The sequence below is a fragment of the Salvia hispanica genome, chromosome 4 (assembly GCF_029641045.1).
Source record: "Salvia hispanica isolate PSC_SH4W2 chromosome 4, Shi_PSC_v1, whole genome shotgun sequence".
NCBI lineage: Eukaryota > Viridiplantae > Streptophyta > Magnoliopsida > Lamiales > Lamiaceae > Salvia > Salvia hispanica.
This window is the reverse complement of record NC_142695.1, coordinates 56,517,413-56,536,895: the sequence shown is the minus strand read 5'-3', so window position 1 is coordinate 56,536,895 and position 19,483 is coordinate 56,517,413. Positions and strand designations below refer to the sequence as shown.

At 36.2% G+C, this 19,483-nt stretch overlaps 2 protein-coding genes and 2 pseudogenes across 2 annotated transcripts; 1 reads left to right on the top strand and 3 right to left on the bottom strand.

Annotated features, from left to right (window-relative positions):
* Window positions 1–701: 701 nt before the first annotated feature.
* LOC148929617 (F-box protein At1g11270-like) lies at window positions 702–1,908 on the bottom strand (annotated as a pseudogene).
* Window positions 1,909–5,212: 3,304 nt separating this feature from the next.
* On the bottom strand, window positions 5,213–6,358 carry LOC148929616 (putative F-box protein At1g32420; annotated as a pseudogene).
* A 3,786-nt stretch (window positions 6,359–10,144) lies between these two features.
* On the bottom strand, window positions 10,145–11,714 carry LOC148929615 (uncharacterized). The gene has a single exon (XM_089056956.1). It carries the CDS (start codon window positions 11,384–11,386, stop codon window positions 10,145–10,147), a length of 1,242 nt encoding a protein of 413 aa, XP_088913082.1. The 5' UTR covers window positions 11,387–11,714.
* A 3,866-nt stretch (window positions 11,715–15,580) lies between these two features.
* LOC148929614 (F-box protein At5g49610-like) lies at window positions 15,581–16,505 on the top strand. The gene is made up of 2 exons (XM_089056955.1): window positions 15,581–15,689; window positions 15,793–16,505. Exons 1-2 carry the CDS (start codon window positions 15,581–15,583, stop codon window positions 16,503–16,505), a joined length of 822 nt encoding a protein of 273 aa, XP_088913081.1.
* Window positions 16,506–19,483: the final 2,978 nt, after the last annotated feature.

The window sequence follows — 19,483 nt, the reverse complement described above, 5'->3', positions numbered from 1 at the left end:
CAGGAATCTCGTTTTTTTCTAGCACAGATTTTAAGAAATATTTAGAAAAGTAAATAGAAGAAAGTTAGTAGAATATGTGTCCCACTTGTGTATATTAGTTTTAAATAAGTATATGAATGGGATGAGTAACTGGAATATGGGGTCTTTTTACTATTTATAGAAGTAATTATGAACTGGGATTTCTATTCATGGACGAATCAAAATAGAAAAACGGGACTTCTATTCGTGGATGGAGGGAGTACTAGTAACACATCCGTCCGATCGTGGCCTATTTTATTTTCTTCACATTATTTTTTTATGAAATGAGAAACAATAGCATTATATGTAGTTTAAAAATAACAAATGTAACAAAACGTAAAATTAAATAAGTTTCAAAATCAACCAATGTCAATTTTTGAACCTCTACTATAAATAGTGCAACATTTTTGGCGATATGAAATGACGGTGTTGGAGTAAAGAAATATTGATTTATTTGTATTTAGTGTAATAACATGTCACCATTTGCCAAAATTGTGAGGGGTGATGCGTAAACTAGAGCTCGATGTTTATATATTTTATAAGCACAATAATTTAACTATTAAAATCTTATAACGATTTATTTTGATGTTGAGTTTTTTCCAATATAATACATATATTATCAAATTTCAAAAGCATGATACGATGAAAAAATGGTAAACGTAAAATTAATCATTTAATAAATAACGATCTAATAAAATGAAAAATTAAAATATATAAGGTTCAGAACAAAATATTGTACCAAAAAATATAAATATCTATACACGTTGCTTAATAAAAACTTAATGATTGAACATTAGGAATCCCCATAGCTGTGAGCGAGAGAAAGCTTGGGACATAAGTGATTATGTTGGAAAAATAAGATTTATTGTATCTGCAAAGGCGAGCATTTTTCACATAATGCTCGGTGTTTTTGGAGTAGATAAATAGTTCATCATTTAGAGACTTGGAAAACAACAAGTCACCATTTGCAAAAACTTTGAGCGGGGAAACAATTCCATACATATGTCTGACCGAATATGCCTTAACCCAAGAATTTGCATCCCCGTAGGTGTTCATCTGCCAGATAACAACATGACAACGTAAAATATCGCATAAACATAACCGATCATCCAAGACACATAGCCGATATTCGCCATATAAATATACCCGGTATCCATCATCATAATTAGTAATGTGATCACGAGGAGGAAGAAAAAAGCTGGTAAACAATTCGGTTTCAAGATCAAAGCAACAAACCAAGGGAATTCTATTATCCTTAGAATCAATTGTCAACCAGTGAAGATTTCCATTGAAAAACACTGCATTTTCCCAGGGCAGTCGAGGGCGGCATGTTGCCCCAACAATGCTTCTCCAACACCCTCCCTCTCTTCCTAGAGTGTATACATGAGCGCCACATAAAATCTTGTATTGTCGACTTAATTTGCTCACGCCAAATCCAAATACGCGGCTAACCTTAGACAGAAGAGGGAGCTTGATATATTAACTTGTAATTGGATTGCATACGCAAAGCCTAGCGTCAATTACATTCCACACCAAAATCAAACCATTAGCTGAACCAACTACGACACAAAGGTGACTAGTAGTTAAATCTTTTTTGAGAGGAGGAAAGCCGAAGTGGCAAAGTGGCTTGTAGGCCTCATCGCAGACTGCAAACCCTATGTCTGGATGAACGAAAGCCAGGCCTGGTTGCGGAGTGTACCACATCTCAAAGTCGCCACCTTTTATCAAATTGCGCCATGATTTGCAAACACAATTGCACCTCATAATGCATCTAATCGGAAGTCTTCTAAGGATCTCTCTCGTCACCTCTTGTGGTAGATTTGTCAACAAATCTTGCTTATGCTGCAATTTTTTACTCCTCCTTCTGAGGGCAGTTGTGGAGATCTTCATCCATACATAACTGCAGTAGGGAAGCTGTGTAAGAACATTTGTTTCCTCTTACCAATCTACATTTATCAGACTAAAATACTAAGTGCATTATTATCCGAGCTACATTATTACACTAAAAATCTACATTATTGGATGACACGTGGCATTAAACTAACTGTTAGTTCACAAGAGCCAAAGAACGACAAGTGTTTTGTGTTTTACAAATATTTATGAATACATCCCCAATCTATATCTATAACAAAAAATTGAAATCAAAGTTAATCATTTATCTAATGAATCAACACATAACATAACAACCAGTCAATTTAACAAGACATAAATGAAGAACCAAAAAAAACTATGTTAACAAAAAAAAACAAACAAATAGAAAATTGCTCTATATTCATCAGCACCTACCTAATTAATTTTCGAAATCGGCAAAAGAATTGCTCGAATTCAGCAAACTCAGCACTCATGATGACCTAATTAAGATTCGGTAGAGAGAAGAATAAGTTGGGCTATTCATATGAAACATTAGACTATTGTATTTATAATCCGATATTAGTTGGGCTTTCACATGAAAAAGTTTATTAGCCCCTTTTTAGTTAACATGTTTGTAGACCACACGTTTTTTAAAATCATGTAGCCTTAAATTAGTTGTAATTAGCAATTAAATGATGAGTAAGAAATTGATCATTCCCCTAGAGAATAATGTATATAAGAGGATAAAGTAGCATACAAAATAGGAATCTATGCATGTAGCTTAATTAAAACTTAATGACTGAACATTGCTAATCCCCATAGCTGTGTGAACGAGAGAAAGCTTGGGATATAGGTGATGATGTTGGAAAAATTAAATTTAGGTCGCCGAAGATAAGCATTTCTCACAAGAAGTTCGTTGATTTTGGAGTAGATATATAGTCGATTATTTCTACGCTCTATAAATAACAAGTCACCATTTGCAAAAACTTTGAGCGGTAAAATAGCGTCATAAGTATGACCAGTGGCGGAGCCAGGATTCTAATCCTGAGGGGCCCAAATTACTGCCAAAATTTGTTGAGTGTTTTCTGTGTTACCGACGTAGAAATAGCTCCGGCATAAATGGTAGTATGTACGAGAAATGGATAATGAGATAGAGAAATAGAGAACGAGTAATAAAATTTAGAAATATAGTAAGTTAGTAACAACATCGAAAAAAAATTAAAAAATTAAAAAACATATTTTTATAATAAAGAGTGCTATTCAAATTGATATTACTATTAATATATCTATGTATCTATGGAATTAATTAATAATTTTCTTCTATTCTAGATTTTTAAAATAAAAATAATATGATTAAAACTGATTTCTAAATAATATTATGTGAAATATTTATATATTATACATAGGAAAAAGCTGCTGAAATGGTGCACCTCAGCACCTGGAATTCAAACCAACTCAACTACTAACTCACTTGTTAATTCTTTTATACATATATTATACATAGGAAAAAGTCGAATGGGTGAGGGGCCCAAGGGCCCCCCGGCCCCACTGTGGCTCCGCCACTCAATATGATTGACGGTATATGCCTTTACCCAAGAATTCGCATCCCCGTAGTTGTTCATCCGCCATATTACAACACCACGATAATGAAAAATATTACATAAACATAGTTGACCCTCTAAAACACATAGCCGATATTTGCCATTTATGTATAGCCTGACTCTATCATCATAATTAATGTGATCACAAGGAGGGACATAAAAGCTAGTAAAGAGCTCAGTTTCAAGATCCAAGCAACAACCAAACCAAGGGACTCCCCTTCGGATCACATGTCAACCAGTGAAGATTTCCATTAAAAAATGCAACATTTCCCAAGGCAGACTAGGGCAGCCTATTGTTGTTCCAATGCTTCTCCACGACCCTACTCCTCTTCCTAGAGTGTGTATACATGACATGACCCATATTTATGGCTACACAAAATCTTGTATTGCCCACTTAATTTGCTCACGCCAAATCCAAATATGAAGCTACGTATAGGCAGACGAGGGAGCTCGATATATTCACTTGTGATTGGATTGCGTACGTAAAGACTAACAACACTTCCATGCCGCACCAAAATCAAAAATTACTGAGCCAACTACTGTACGAGATAAATCTTGATTGTGAGGGGGATGAAAGTCGAACTGGCAAAGTGGCTTGCAACCTTCATCGCTAACTACATACCCCGTGTCTCGATGAGCGAAAGCAAAGTCACCCCCTTCTATCAGACTGCGCCATGATTTACAAACACACTTGGACCTCATAATGCGTCTAACAAGAAGTCTTCCCAAGATCTTTCTAATAATATCTTGTGGTAGATGTGTCAACAAGCATTCCTTCTGCAGTAATATTCTTTTACTTCTTCTGAGGGCAGTATGGGCACTTTTATTCATCATCCTATACTAATTAGGTTTAGGAATCTTCATCAATATATATCTATAAAAAAACACCTTTTTCTAAAGAAATTTAATCATTTATCTAATGAATCAACACATAACATAAACAACCAGTCAATTAAGTAAGGGAATTCACCACAAATAAACAAATTTAACAATAAGACAACCGTTAGTTGATAAGACGATCCTCACAACATAAATGAATAACTGTTAGTAATCAATATATATACAAAAGACAAAGAACTATTAGTAATAAATATACAAAAGACAAATAAATTGAAATAGTAGTAGAATTGTTCGAAATTCATCAACACCTACCTAATTATTAATTGCTCGAAATTCGAATTCAGCTAACTCAGCTAGCACTCTGTCGAAATCGAAATAATTGCTTGATTCGGTAGAGAGTGAAGAATGAGTTCCGCATTTTATATGAAAAAATTAGGGTATTTAAATATATATAAATGAAAAGATAATGAGCGTGCGCTTGATTCCATAATTATAGTGTAATTAGTTGAATTAATTTTGAAATAGATTATTTTTATCTTTTCAAAGTTAAAAATAAAATTTTTTTAAGAATTTTTAACCTCAAAATCATGACCGAATAAGCTAATCCCTAATTTTCGAAAATCATGTAAAATGTAGATTAGATTGTTCCAATTATAAACATATATGCAAATCATAAAAAGATAAATGTATATAAAAACTAAAAACACATGAGAATCTATAAATACAGAAAAACAACAGTATACAAATCACCCAATAATTATGTATATATATGCTCTAAAAGATCATGATGGTGTTAGGTGCAAGTATGTTTGCAAATTATAAAGGCAAAGATAATAATGTAAATAAACAAAAAACACATAAGAATCTATTAAAACAAAAAATTTATATGCCAATCATCCAAATTACAACAAACTATTCATGTCTAATAAATTTAAAGACTGAACATTATGAAACCCCATGGATGCGAGCGAAATCAAGCTTGGGGTAAAAATATTAATGTTGGAAGAATAATTTTGGTCAGAACCAACAAAAGAAGCAAGTTTCGCTAATTTTTTTGTGTTTTTGGAGTAGATATACAGGCGATCATTACACGGGGCCATAGAACACCGATCTGACACAGCAAATAACAAGTAACCATTCGCGAGAACTTGGAGCACGTACAAATATGGAAACACTTTAGGTAAGATGAACCTGTATTCCTTCACCCAAGAATTGGCATCCCCATAGTTATCCATCTTCCAAATAATAACACGTCACCAATATAAAATATCGCATAAATATAGCCTATCCTGAAAAATATATAGCCGATTGTTGCCATAGACATTGCCACTATAATTGCGGGGAACTGGAAAACTAGTAAAGAGCTCAGTTTCCAAATCAAAGCAACAAACCAAGAATTTTTTTTCCGATTCAGATGCCAACCAGTGAAGACTTCCATTAAAAAATACAGTACAATCATGACCCAGTCTACGTTTGCCTGGTGAGGCTGATGCGACGCTTCTCCACAACCCTGTGCCCTGTCCTGGAGTGTATACATAACATGAACTATCATCATCACTACATAAAATCTTAAACTGTCGACTTATTTTGCTCACTCCAAATCCATAATACTGAATACTTCCATTCGTGGAGAGAGGAGGAAGCTCGACACACTCACGAGTCATTGGATTGCATATAAATAGAACTTCAGCCCATGGATTCCACGACGAAAGCAAGCCATTACCTGAAACGGTTGCCACGCGACAGTCAGCGGTAGATGATTGATTTTGAGAAGGCGAACCGAATCGGAAAAGTGGCTTGAAGCCCAAATCGCGGACTGTGTAGCCCATGTCCATGTCGCGGTGAACGAAAGCCAGGCCTGGTTTCGGAGTATAGGACTTCGCAAACTTATCCCCCTCTATCAGAATGCGCCATGATTTACAAACACACTTGAACGTCATAATGCTCGTAATCGGGAATTTTCCCAAAATATTTATCGCAATATCTTCCGGTAGATTTGCAAACAGATCTTCCTTCGATGTTACAAAAATATAATTAATGATCTTCATTGTCTTGAATGGTGTACCAAGCATGCTTTAGGAGTAGAGAGAATAATAAGAAATGTAATGAGATTGATAATTCGTTGATGATTTATTACTGCAGAGACTAACCCTTTATATAGGGTTGATACATGTGTAATTATGGTATAATATCAATCAAATATCAATCATTCTATTCTATTCTTGGAGTATAATTGTGGAGCATAATTGAGATTATTCTTTAGTATCTTTTCCTTTCTTAACACTCCCCCTCAAGTTGAGTGGTGGGATCTCCAAAGCTCAACTTGCCAAGTACGTTCCTGAGGCTTCTTGAATTGACGGCTTTGGTGAGAATATCGGCTAGCTGTTCTTCGGACCGAACAAATGGTAGCTCCACAACTCCAATTTCCAACTTCTCTTTGATGAAGTGTCTGTCGACTTCAACATGCTTTGTTCGATCATGCTGTACCGGATTCTCGGATATACAAATTGCTGCCTTGTTGTCACAGTATAGTTGGCTCTTGTCTTGTGTGAGCCCAATTTCATTCATCAGCCTTCTAAGCCATAAGATCTCCATTAATCCACTTCTTATCCCTCGGAATTCAGCTTCTGCGCTTGATAATGCCACCACCTTTTGTTTCTTACTCCTCCATGTTACCAGGTTACCTTCAACAAACGTGAAGTATCCGGCTGTTGATTTTCGATCAATTGGATTACTCGCCCAATCAGCATCTGTGAACCCATAAATTCCTTTGTGTTCATTCTTTTTGAACATTATCCCATGTCCGGCCGTTCCTTTGAGATACCGCACGATCCTCAATGCAGCTTCATAGTGATCTTTTTGTGGTCGATGCATGAATTGACTTACTATTCCCACTGCATAAGCAATATCTGGTCTAGTGTGAGAAAGGTAGATAAGCTTTCCCACAAGGCGCTGGTACTTGCCTTGATTCGCTAACTCAGCTTCATCAGAGATCTGCAGCCCGTGGTTCACTAGAATTGGTGTATCGGCGGGTTTACAATCAATCAAACCCGTCTCCGCCAGAATGTCCAAGATATACTTCTTCTGTCTTAAGAAGATTCCTCCCTCCGAGCGCAACACTTCTATTCCCAAGAAATATTTAAGATTTCCCAAGTCTTTCATCTCGAACTCCTGGAATAAGCTCCCTTTTAGCCTCTCTATTTCTTCAGTATCATCTCCTGTGATGATCATATCATCTACGTAGATGATCAGGCATGTGATTTTGTCGTCTCTCTTTTTCAAGAACAGAGTATGATCCGAGTTACTCTGTCGAAACCCATACTTGGTCATGGCTTCTTTGAACCTCCCAAACCAAACTCTTGGTGACTGTTTGAGTCCATAGAGAGTCTTCTTTAGCCGACATCCTTCTCCCCTTTCAAATCCCTCAAAGAATCCTGGGGGTGCTTCCATGTATACTTCTCTTTTCAGTTCCCCATGCAGAAATGCGTTTGTTACGTCAAATTGGTGGAGTGGCCAGTTCCTGTTTGTAGCAACTGAGAGTAACACTCGAATGGTATTCATTTTTGCTACGGGTGAGAAAGTCTCATCGTAATCAACTCCGTAAGTCTGTGTGTAGCCTTTGGCGACCAGTCGTGCTTTGTATCTCTCTATAGATCCATCTGGCCTTCGTTTGATAGTGAACACCCACTTGCATCCAACTGCCTTTTTTCCGTCTGGTATTTTGCATTTCTCCCATGTACCGTTTCTATCTAAGGCTCCCATTTCTTTCAGCATTGCTTCGCGCCAGTGTTTGTGTCTCCAAGCTTCTTCCACAGTACAAGGAATCTCTTCTTCTTCATATAAGGCGGCCTCGAATGCGTGCGCCATCTCTGAAAGGTGCCCTTTGGCCAAGTTCACAACAGAGTACTTGGCTTTCTTGCCGATGACCTCAGGGCTATATCTCTTCGGCGGGACTCCTCTATTGGGTCTCGGTGGTAGCTTATATCCTCCGAGTCCTTCACTAATATGTTCTTCCAATAGATCACAAACTTCTGATTCATTTTGTGAGTCCGAATCGGGCTCAATATCTGTCTCAGGGTCAGTCTCAACAAATATAGGGACACTTACAGGAGGAATATTAGGAGCACTTACAGCAGATACCAGTAGGGGATCCTTTTGGACGGCATCACTGTTTGGTGCGGGCTGTATTTCTTCAGAGTCTCGTTCTGGTGGACTCCGATTTGCAAGTCCCACTGGAGATCCTGGGGCTGGTAACCGGCTTAGTGGATCACTGTGACTCTCCCCCTGACCACTAAGGTGGTTAAAGAAATAGTCTGTTTCAAGAAAGTCGCAGTTCATGGTAGTGAACATGCGATTGGTTTTAGGGTCGAAGCACCTATACCCCTTTTGTGAGTTCCCATAACCCACGAAGACACACTTTATAGCACACGGAGAGAGTTTGTTTCGCTCATGTTTCGGGATATGGACAAAAACTGAGCATCCGAATACTCTAGGCTGGAGGGTCAAGGGTAATGGTATTTGGGCTAGTGTCGAGAGGATTTCCAGGGGTGTTTGAAGGTCAAGGGTGCTAGAGGGTAAGCGGTTTGTCAAATAGACAGATGCAGCGATAGCTTCAGGCCAGAAGTGTCTGGGTGTGTTAGACTCAATAAGCATGGCTCAAGCCATTTCCAGGAGAGTACGATTCTTCCTTTCTGATACGCCATTTTGTTCTGGGGTGTATGGGCATGTAGTTTGGTGGACAAGACCTTTATTGTGACAGAAAGTTTTCATTTTTGAGTTGACAAATTCCCCCCCATTGTCGGAACGAAGGATCTTTATGTTTTTATGAAATTGGGTTTGAACTAGTGAGTGAAAATGACAAAAATGTTCAAAAACCTCATTTTTTTGTTTCATAAAGTATACCCAGGTCATACGAGTGCAATCATCTATAAAGAGAAGAAAGTATTTGAACCCTTGTCCCCCCACAGTTGGAGAGGGACCCCACACATCTGAATGAACCAGTGAAAAAAGGGAATCGACACGGGTATTATTTGATTTATAGGAATGTCTATGGCTCTTGGCCAACACACAGGTTTCACAATACATATCTTGACTAAATTTAGGAAAGAGGATTTTTAGATAACCCGTGGAAGGATGTCCCAAACGCCGATGCCAGAGCCAGGCCTCCCTATCAGTAGTCCCATGAGTCAGCAAAGCAGTTCCTTGTTGTGCTATTTCATCCACATAATACAGCCCGTCCCGCTCAGTGCCACGTCCAATAATTTCCCCTGTCCTGATATCCTGTAATAGACAAAAGTTTGGTTGCATCAGCAGAGTACAATTTAATTCTTTCGTCACATGACTGATTGACAACAGTTTATGCGACATAGAAGGAACATATAAACAATTAGATAATGTCAGAGCAGATGAAATTCTGACAGTTCCCGCTCCTTCAACAGATGTAAATTCTCCACTGGCAGTTTGGATATGACTTTTTGGTGCCCTATGGATATTGGATATATCAGAAATATCATAAGTAATAGTGTCGGTGGCTCCGCAGTCAAAAATCCATTTATCATTTTTTCTTTCAGAGGAAACGGACAAGGCATAGGAAGTAGGCAAATTTTCAAGTATCTGAAATCGGTTCTCACAAAGTACTGGGGTTGTTTCAAATATTTTCCTAACTTTAGGGGCGTTTTTAGAGAGTTTTTGCTGTGTGGTGTCCTTTTTGGGATTTTTGGAAGTGTGGGGTTGAGTTTGCAATTTTCGGGGGTCAATTTTCAATATTCCAGGATCTGGGGGGTCTTTATTAGGTAGTGAGGAAGAGGGAGGGTTTGAGAATAAATTCCCAAACCCTAAATTACCTCCCAGATTAGGCGATTCCATTCCATTTCCTCCCTCATCCGAAGAAGCGGCGCCGCCTCCTCCTCTGGCGACTGTTGCAACGCCGGTCGTTGCAGCTTCCGTCCTCCCGGGTTGCCGCCTCGGTTGTTAGCGGCTCCCAAGTTGCTCCCGATGGCGGTGACCGGTTCTCCTCCGCCTACCGCCGCAGCTGCTCGGCCATTGCCTTTAAACGGTGTCGGCGGTGGTTTGGCCTTTCTCTCTTGCCACCACTCTGGGTAGCCATGAATTTCGAAGCAGGTTTCGCGAGTGTGTTTTTTCTTCCCACAATGGGAACAGATGAGCTTCGATTTATCTTCTTCGGTCCGTCTATTCCATCCACCACCATTTCCGCCGCCGTTCCGTTGAGGATGGCTCCGATGCACCGCCTGGTTTTGCCATTGGTGAGTCACGGCCAGACCTGCCCCGACTCCCTGTGCGCCGGAGTCCTCTGTCTGGAGGACGCTTGATCTGACGTCTTCTCGCCGGAGGATGGCATATGCCGCTTCAGCCGAGGGAAGTGGTTCTGTCCTTAGAATCTCTTTCTTGATGCTTTCGTACTTGCTATTTAAGGATACCAGTAATTGAAACACCCTCTGTTCTTGCTTCTCGGTGTTGTAAATATCGATATCCTCTGCGTACTTCATTGGGTTAGGATGTCTCCGATCTATGGAGATCCACAAATCATTCAATTTGGTCCATATTTCCTCCAGCGGCTCATCATTTTGTTTTAATGTGATTGCCTTTGCATACAGGTCATATACTTGAATTTTGTCACTCTCGCTAGCATATGTGACTTCAAGGCTAACCCATATGTCTCTGGCTGTCGGATATTGGGTCAATCGGCTCACCAGCCTCTGTTCCACATTCTGGGTCAGCCATGTGAATACACAATGGTCAGCCTGCTGCCACTTTCCGAAAGTTTGGTCGATCTTTGCCGGGGGGGATGGGACTCCAGTGATGTGAGAAATCATCCCTCTCCCGCTGATTGCCGCTTTCATGAGGATAGACCATTGGGGGTAATTGTCGCCATTTAGTTTCTCTGCAATAACTAATGGTGAAGAATCGATTTTGTAGGTTTCTGGTGTTGGATCTGGAATTTTGGGGGGTATTGTTAGGTTTTGACTTTGTGCGATACTTACACGCATAAATTCGGCAAACATTCGAGCAAATTGCTCTGTTTCCGTTGGTTTTGGTGGTTCGTCGTTGTCTGACATTTTTTATCTCTACAGAATCTGCCGGGTTTTGGCTGAAAGGTTTGAGATTGGTCCGAGACAGTGATGAGACTACTCTGAGTCTCACCCCTGCTCTGATACCATCTTGAATGGTGTACCAAGCATGCTTTAGGAGTAGAGAGAATAATAAGAAATGTAATGAGATTGATAATTCGTTGATGATTTATTACTGCAGAGACTAACCCTTTATATAGGGTTGATACATGTGTAATTATGGTATAATATCAATCAAATATCAATCATTCTATTCTATTCTTGGAGTATAATTGTGGAGCATAATTGAGATTATTCTTTAGTATCTTTTCCTTTCTTAACACATTGGATGAAGGAAAAAAAATATGAGATTGGAGACGATTAGCAAGAGAAGAAAGAGCTATATATATATATATATTCTTAATAATCCTATTCTAAAGGGAAACGATATAAATCATGTTAAATTTATCTTTCTCGATTACAACAATTTACTCGATTTAATTGCGTGAAAGTATATTTATTGATAACAGTAATTCAATTAAAATTAAAATAATTTTCGAAGATTATGAAAAATAGATTAAATTGCTCCAATTATTTGTATAATAGTTTCATGAAAAGGAGATCGAGCAAGACAGGCTGTCGCTATGCATAATCTTTTTCCGTAAGTATGATATTGCTTGATTATGCGCGTGTGCTTGATTCCATAATTATAGGACGAAAAAGAAATTATTGTTGTAATTTAATGTAATAAATATTTCCTTATTAAGAAGTACGACCTCTGTCCCTGAAAATTTGATACATATTACCATTTCGGTCTGTCCCTGAAAATTTGATACACTTCACTTTTACCATTTTTGGTAGTGGACCTCATATTCCACTAATTCATTCCTACTCACATTTTATTATAAAACTAATACTTTAAAAGTAGGACCCACATCCACCAACTTTTTCAACCCACTTTCCATTACATTTCTTAAAACCTGTGTCGGGTCAAAGTGTAGCAAATTTTGGTGGACGGAGGTAGTAATTGATTTCTCCCTTTTGAATTCGGAATCGGATCCTTTACATAATATGTGAACACAGAAATTAAAAGCAGGTTGGGGTAAATAAGATATAAGATTGATAAAAGAAAAATTAGATATTTAGTACTTCACAAGATTAACAAATTTTCCATTTCTTCATTCATTATTCTCGTTTCTAATCATAATTTGGTAATAATGGAGAAAGATTTGTCGACAATTCCACTGCCACCATGGCGTGATCTGATCGAAGGGGGTGACTTTGCAACATCGTATACTCCGAAACCATGTCTGGCTTACGGAAATCAAGACATCAGGTATGCAGTCTGCGACGAGACTAGCAAGCCACTTTTGCGATTCCGCTTGACCGATCCGGATATCACTGACAATCACAACCGTGTTGTGATTGATTCGGCCAATGGTTTGCTTTTGGTGTGGGATAAAAGCCATAAATATCAAATATTTATTTCATAGTCAATCCAATTACTCGTGAATATTTCGATCTTCCTTTATGCTCACAAACATGCATATATTTGGATTTGGAGTGTGCAAATTAAGTGGACAGTATAAGATTTTAGTAGGTGATCGATGGAGGCCGCTTCGTATATACACTGTAGGAGGAGAAGTGTCGTGGAGAAGCATTGCCGAAGAAATAGCAACACCTAGAGAGGCTATTGATGGTGATTTTAAGTTTTTAAATGGAAATCTTCAGTGGTTGACATCTGGTTTTTTGAACGAACCCTTGGTTTGTTGCTTTGATCTTGAAACCGAGCTCTTCACCAGTTTTTCTCTCCCTCCTCTAGAACATCATGTTTATGACCGCCGCAATATGCTATGTATTTTGGAGGATTCGCTATGTTTATGCGATATGTCAAGTAATGTGCATGTTGATATTTGGAGGATGAACTATTATGGAGATGCAAATTCCTGGGTAACCTTCGACCAGTGCATTTTTGAATGGAAATCTTCACTAGTTGGCATCTGATTCTGATCGGAATCACATGGTTTGTTGCTTTGATCTTGAAACTGAGCTCTCTATCAGGTTTTCTCTTCCTCCTGATGCTAATGGATATGACTGATTCTTCGGGCTATGTGTTTTGGATGGTTTGCTATGTTTATGTGGCAGTTCTGAGGATTTACATGTTTTTATTTGGACGATGAACGACTATGGAGATGTGAGCTCTTGGATAAAAGAATATACCTTCGATCAACTGCCACATATCCGAGAAATATATCGACCGTATTACCCTTACATGGTCTTGCTGTTTCAAAGTTTTAGCAAATGGGGACTTATTGTTTACGATACATAATAGTAATCGACTAATTATCTACTCAAAAAACACAAGAGCTCTTGTGCTACATGGTTTTGTTCAACGGTCTATCGACTGTTATTATTTTTCCAACATTACTAATTATATCCCAAGTTTTCTTAATAGACGATGGGGATTGACGATGTTCGGTCATTAAATTTTCGTTAGATAGAGCATATTAATAGATTTTGTACTTTATTATATTATATTATATTATATTTTTAAACTATATTTTTTTTTGAATGGGTTATTACATATTTTTAATTTTTAATTAATTTGTACTTTATTAATTGATGGTTAAACCAATTTACCCGTCATACCCTATTTATGAAATGTGCGTTGCCCATATTCTTCGGCCCATTTGAATATAATCTTTTGAGGCGGTCCAATCCTACCATTATTAGGAGGCCCAGTGAAATATTACTAGCAAACTCTCTTTTATCAAAAACCATGGGGATTGTATTTGTAGTTTCAAATTTATTTGATATACTCTCTATTTGTTAAAAGTATAATTACTTGATATACTCAAATGATTAAAAAAAAACTATTCTTCTAATTCTATTTGTATCAAGTGATTAATTTGTGGTTTTGAAAGGGAAACGACGTAAATCATGTTAAGTAAATGTCTCATGCGACGATAAATGTAATCTCTAACATATGTTGTTAATATTATTTGATTTAGCATATTTTTTAAAATCGAATCATTAACATATCGTGTCAATACTCTCTCCACGAGTTATAGTCCTACTTTGACTCATAATTACGGGTTTCAAAATGAGAAAGATAATTGTGGAATGTAAGTCTCATTTTAAAAGAGATTTTTAAATGATAAATTGTTAAAATACTATTTACATTTTCTTTTTCATACCAATATTCGTCCTCCCTATTAGAGATGTTTAATTCTCGAAAATCATCATCTTATGTAGGTGTGCTCTTGGATTAATACCTATTCAACAACTAATACATTCAATCACAAAAATCCAATTCCAATTCCAAATTCCAGTCATATAGTAAATCTTATGTACTAAAAGCATCTCTAACCGTTTATACTAAGCTAAAATCTATTTTTAATTTTAATAAAATACGTATTAAATATTGATTTTACTCTAACTATTTACACTAAACTCAAAAACCGAAATGTATATTCTTCACTCACCTACTTTTTAAACTTTCCAATCATACCTACTTTAATATAATTACACACTAACTCCATAACAGTTTGTTATAACTTAAATAAATAATACAATAAAATTTATTTATATGAAATTTATTAATTAAGTATTATATAAAAAAATTACATAATTTAGAAAATTAAATACATTAATATAATGAATTATATACACGATTTGAATAATTAAGTTAAAACTTGATACTTGGTAGTATGTAAAATAAAAAACTTGTAGTATGGGCTAGCCCCACTAATCATCTATATCAATAATTAATAGAATTAATTAGGTTATTATTTCATCTTCTTTTCTTCAATCACCGTCTGCGTCTAAGCGTTCTTCCTGTGTAAGTTTTGTCCATGCTTTTTATTTCTCTTCTCTTCATTTCTCCTATTTTGATAAATATAGAATGATTTGGACTAGTGCAATAAATCATAACTTGGTTGTTTTACTCCTATATTATGATTGGTTTCGCTGTACTATTGCATTTTAATTTTATAGTACTATTGCTATTTTGTAGTAAGAATGGAGGAAGATTTATTGACAATTCTACCGCAAGAAATATGGATTGACATCCTCAGAAGACTTCCAATTAAAAGCGTTACGAGGTGCAAGTTTGTTTGCAAATCATGGGGCGATATGATAGAAGGCTATGACTTTTCCAGGTTGTATATTTCGAAACCATACCTGGCTTTCGGACATGTAGACATGGGATACGCAGTCTACGACGATACGCGCCAGCCACTTTTCCGATTCCGCTTGGCTCAAGCAGGTTTTACTCGCAATCTTAGTTGCGTTACGATTGATTCGGTCAATGGTATGCTTTTAGTGTGGGATAAATGTCATTGTCATGTATTTGTTCTTTGCCTAGTCAATCCTATAACTCGTGAATATATCGAAGCTTTGTCACTTGCTCGAAGGAACGCGTATATTTGGATTTGGAGTTAGTAAATTAAGTAGGCAATATAAAATTTTATTTGGCACTCAATTGAGGCCATGTCATATATACACCATTGGAAGAAAAGTGGGTTGGAGAAGCATTGCACAAGTAGTAGAACCATCCAGACATGAGTCTCCTGATGGTGATGCTAATGCTAAGTTTTTGAATGGAAATCTTCACTGGTTGGTATCCGGTTCCAATTTGGTTTGTTGCTTTGATCTTGAAACTGGGGTTTTCACCAATTTTTCTCGTCCTCCTCAAGATGATCATGGTTATGGCGGCCGCAGATATGGTGGATATAGGCTATTCATTTTGGAGGATTCGCTATGTTTATGCGACATTTCAGATAATGTGCACGTTTTTATTTTGAGGATGAACAACTATGGGGATGTGAATTATTGGGTAAAGGAATATACCTGCGACCAACAATCATATCTTGGTGAAACTGCCCGGCCAAATATCCTAAATTATGTTTTGCTACTCAATGTTTTGGAAAATGGTGACTTGTTGTTCACGGTGAATACTGATGATCAACTATTTATCTATTCCCGAAACACAAAAACTGTTGAGCCTTATGGTTTTCTTCCACGAATGAGTCTTTGGTATTCTTCCAATATCACCATTTATACCCCAACCTTTCTTTCTCTCAAAAGCATGGGTATTGACAATGTTGGGTCATCAAGGTTTTTATAGACAAAACAAATTCATTGCACTTTAATAGATTTTTGTACTAGTTTTTTGTTTCAACGGGTTCTTCTATATTTTAATTTTTGTATTTCATTAGATCTTTATTAGAATGATTAATCTTTCCGTGATCATTTGATATTTATCCAATTTCCACGTATCATATTTTTTTTTAATTTGATAGTATAAATATGATGAGTCTAGGAGCACGAGAGAGAAGACCTACATGGAAGGAATATCATGCATCCTTATTGTATAGAATTTTATGAAAAGATAAACAGTATTATTATATAGAATTGAAAAATAACAAAATTTTATAAATTCTTATTATTACTATGGTCAAAAATATTAAACATAAATGTGATCTCCAATAATTTTTCCTAATATGGAGTATGACTTAGTATAGTCGAATTTATTTTATGAGTACCTTCTAGGTTTAGATTTTCTATTTAAGGAGATTTTTAGGTCATAAATTATTAAAAAACACTAATACATTAATTATTCTCATTCTCCATCTTTAAGAAGTACACACAATTAAGGAGTGAATGCAGTAGATTAATTTTGTAGTAATAAAATATTATCTTTTTAAGGAATAGTTGATTTCTTTTTCCTTTTTGAATTTGGAATCGGATCCTTTACATAATATGTGAACACAAAAATTAAAAGCAGGTTGGCATAAAAAAGATATAAGATTGATAAAAGAAAAATTAGATATTTAACTTAACAAGATTAACACATTTTCCTATTCCGAATAGGATTAATCTGCTATAAATATAATTAGAGGATTAGTTTTTTATTCATCTTATTCTCGTCAATAATTTGATATTTTGGTAATAATGGAGAAAGATTTTTCAACAATTCTACCGCAAGAAATATGGAGAGATATCCTTGGAAGACTTCCGATATGCTTTATGAGGTGCAAGTTTGTTTGGAAATCATGGGGCGATCTGATCGAAGGCGGTGACATTGAGTCTTCTACTCCGAATTCATTGCTGGCTTTCAGAAATCGAGACACGGGGTATGCAATTTGCGACGATGCTGGCCAGCCACTTTTCCAATTCGGCCCACCACATTACAATTGTAGTGGTGTTTTGGTTGATTCAGTCAACGGTTTGCTTTTGGTGTGGGACTCTAGTCTTTTAATATGCAATCCAATGACTTCCGAATATGTCGAGCTTCCTCTTTTGCCCGAAGGCAGTCGTTTTATATTTGGATTTGGAGTGAGCAAATTAAGCGGCCAATATAAGATTTTATCAGGTGATCAATGGAGGCCACGTCATGTATACACTCTAGAAAGAGGAGGGTTGTGAGAAGCATTCCAGCAGAAGAAATAACAGCTCGATTGTTACTGCCAAGTGATATGCCTGGTGCATTTTTGAATGGAAATCTTCACTGGTTGACATCTGATTCTGAGCGGAATCACGTGGTTTGCTGCTTTGATCTTGAAATTGAGCTCTCTACCAGGTTTTCTCTTCCTCCTAATGATTATAGATATGACGGATTCTTCAGGCTATGTGTTTTGGATGGTTTGTTATGTTTATGTGATAGTTCCAAGGATTTGCATGTTTTTATTTGGACGATGAACGAGTATGGAGATGTGCGCTCTTGGGTTAAAGAATATACCTTTGATCAACTGCCACATATCAGAGAAGTTGGTCGACCAAATTACCCTAAAATGATTTTGCCGCTCAAAGTTTTGGCAAATGGAGACTTATTGTTCACAATACATGATAGTAATCGACTAATTATCTATTCAAAAAACACAAGAGCTCTTGTGCAATATGGTTTTCTTCAACGATATCTGGATATTTATTACTTTGCCAACATTACAACCTATACCCCGAGTTTTCTTTCCCTCAAAAGCATGGGGATTAACGATGTTCGGTCATTAAGTTTTCGTTAGGTAAAATATATTCATAGGTTTTTTACTTTATTATATTTTTATACTATATTTTCTTTGAATAGGTTATTATATATTATAAATTTTTAATCCATTTGTACTTTATTAATTGAATGGTTAAAATTTCCACGTGATATCCTAGCTAAGAAATGTGCGTGGCCTATATTCTTTGGCCCACTTGAATATATTCTTAATTTTAAGCCAGCCCAATTCAATTAATTTTGGGTGGCCCAGTCAAATCTTACTAGCAAACTCTCTATTGATCATAGCCTCAAATTCATTTAATTAACTAAAGTATAGTTAAATTTTTAAAAGAATAATTCTCATAACTACTAATCTGCTATCTTCATAGGTACTTGTAGAATCGGTAATATTTATTTAGTAGAGACTATATGTATTCAAAAATTAAAGTTCAGAATTTTGAATAATTTAAGATAAACAAGGCATAGATCGCCTAATAAATCTAACAAAAAAATAATAACGCATATGTAAACCTACAATTTCTTCCACTTTCACTGTTAGCATTTCAATTTTATTTCATTTCTATCCACACAAATGAAATTACACGCTGATTAAATTTAATAAAATCAAAGCTATGCAACAAAATTAATAATTATAATCTCTTATATTTGTTTTGGATTTTAGTATTTAATTTAGTATAAATGTTTTATAGTTGAATCACTAAAAATATTATAAGATCCTTCTAGATCTAGATTTCCTACTTAAAAGAATTTTTAGATGATAAATTTTCATAAAAATACATTAGTTATTTCATTTTATTTTTCAAGTCAATATTCGTTACTTCTCCATCTTAGAGAAATTTAATTCTCGAATATCTTCATCTGCAATTAGCCGGTGATATCTTGTGCTAAAAAGGAAATTCTTATTGTAATTTGATGTAATAAACTATTTTTCTTGTTAAGGAAATACTGATTTTCCTTTTTGAATTTGGAATCGGATCCTTTACATAATTACCGTGAACAAAGCATAAGAAAAAAGAAAAAAGTTGAGATTTTACTTGTAATAATGAAGCAAGATATTTTGACAATTCTACTGCAAGAATTATGGAATGGTAAACCCGTACCCA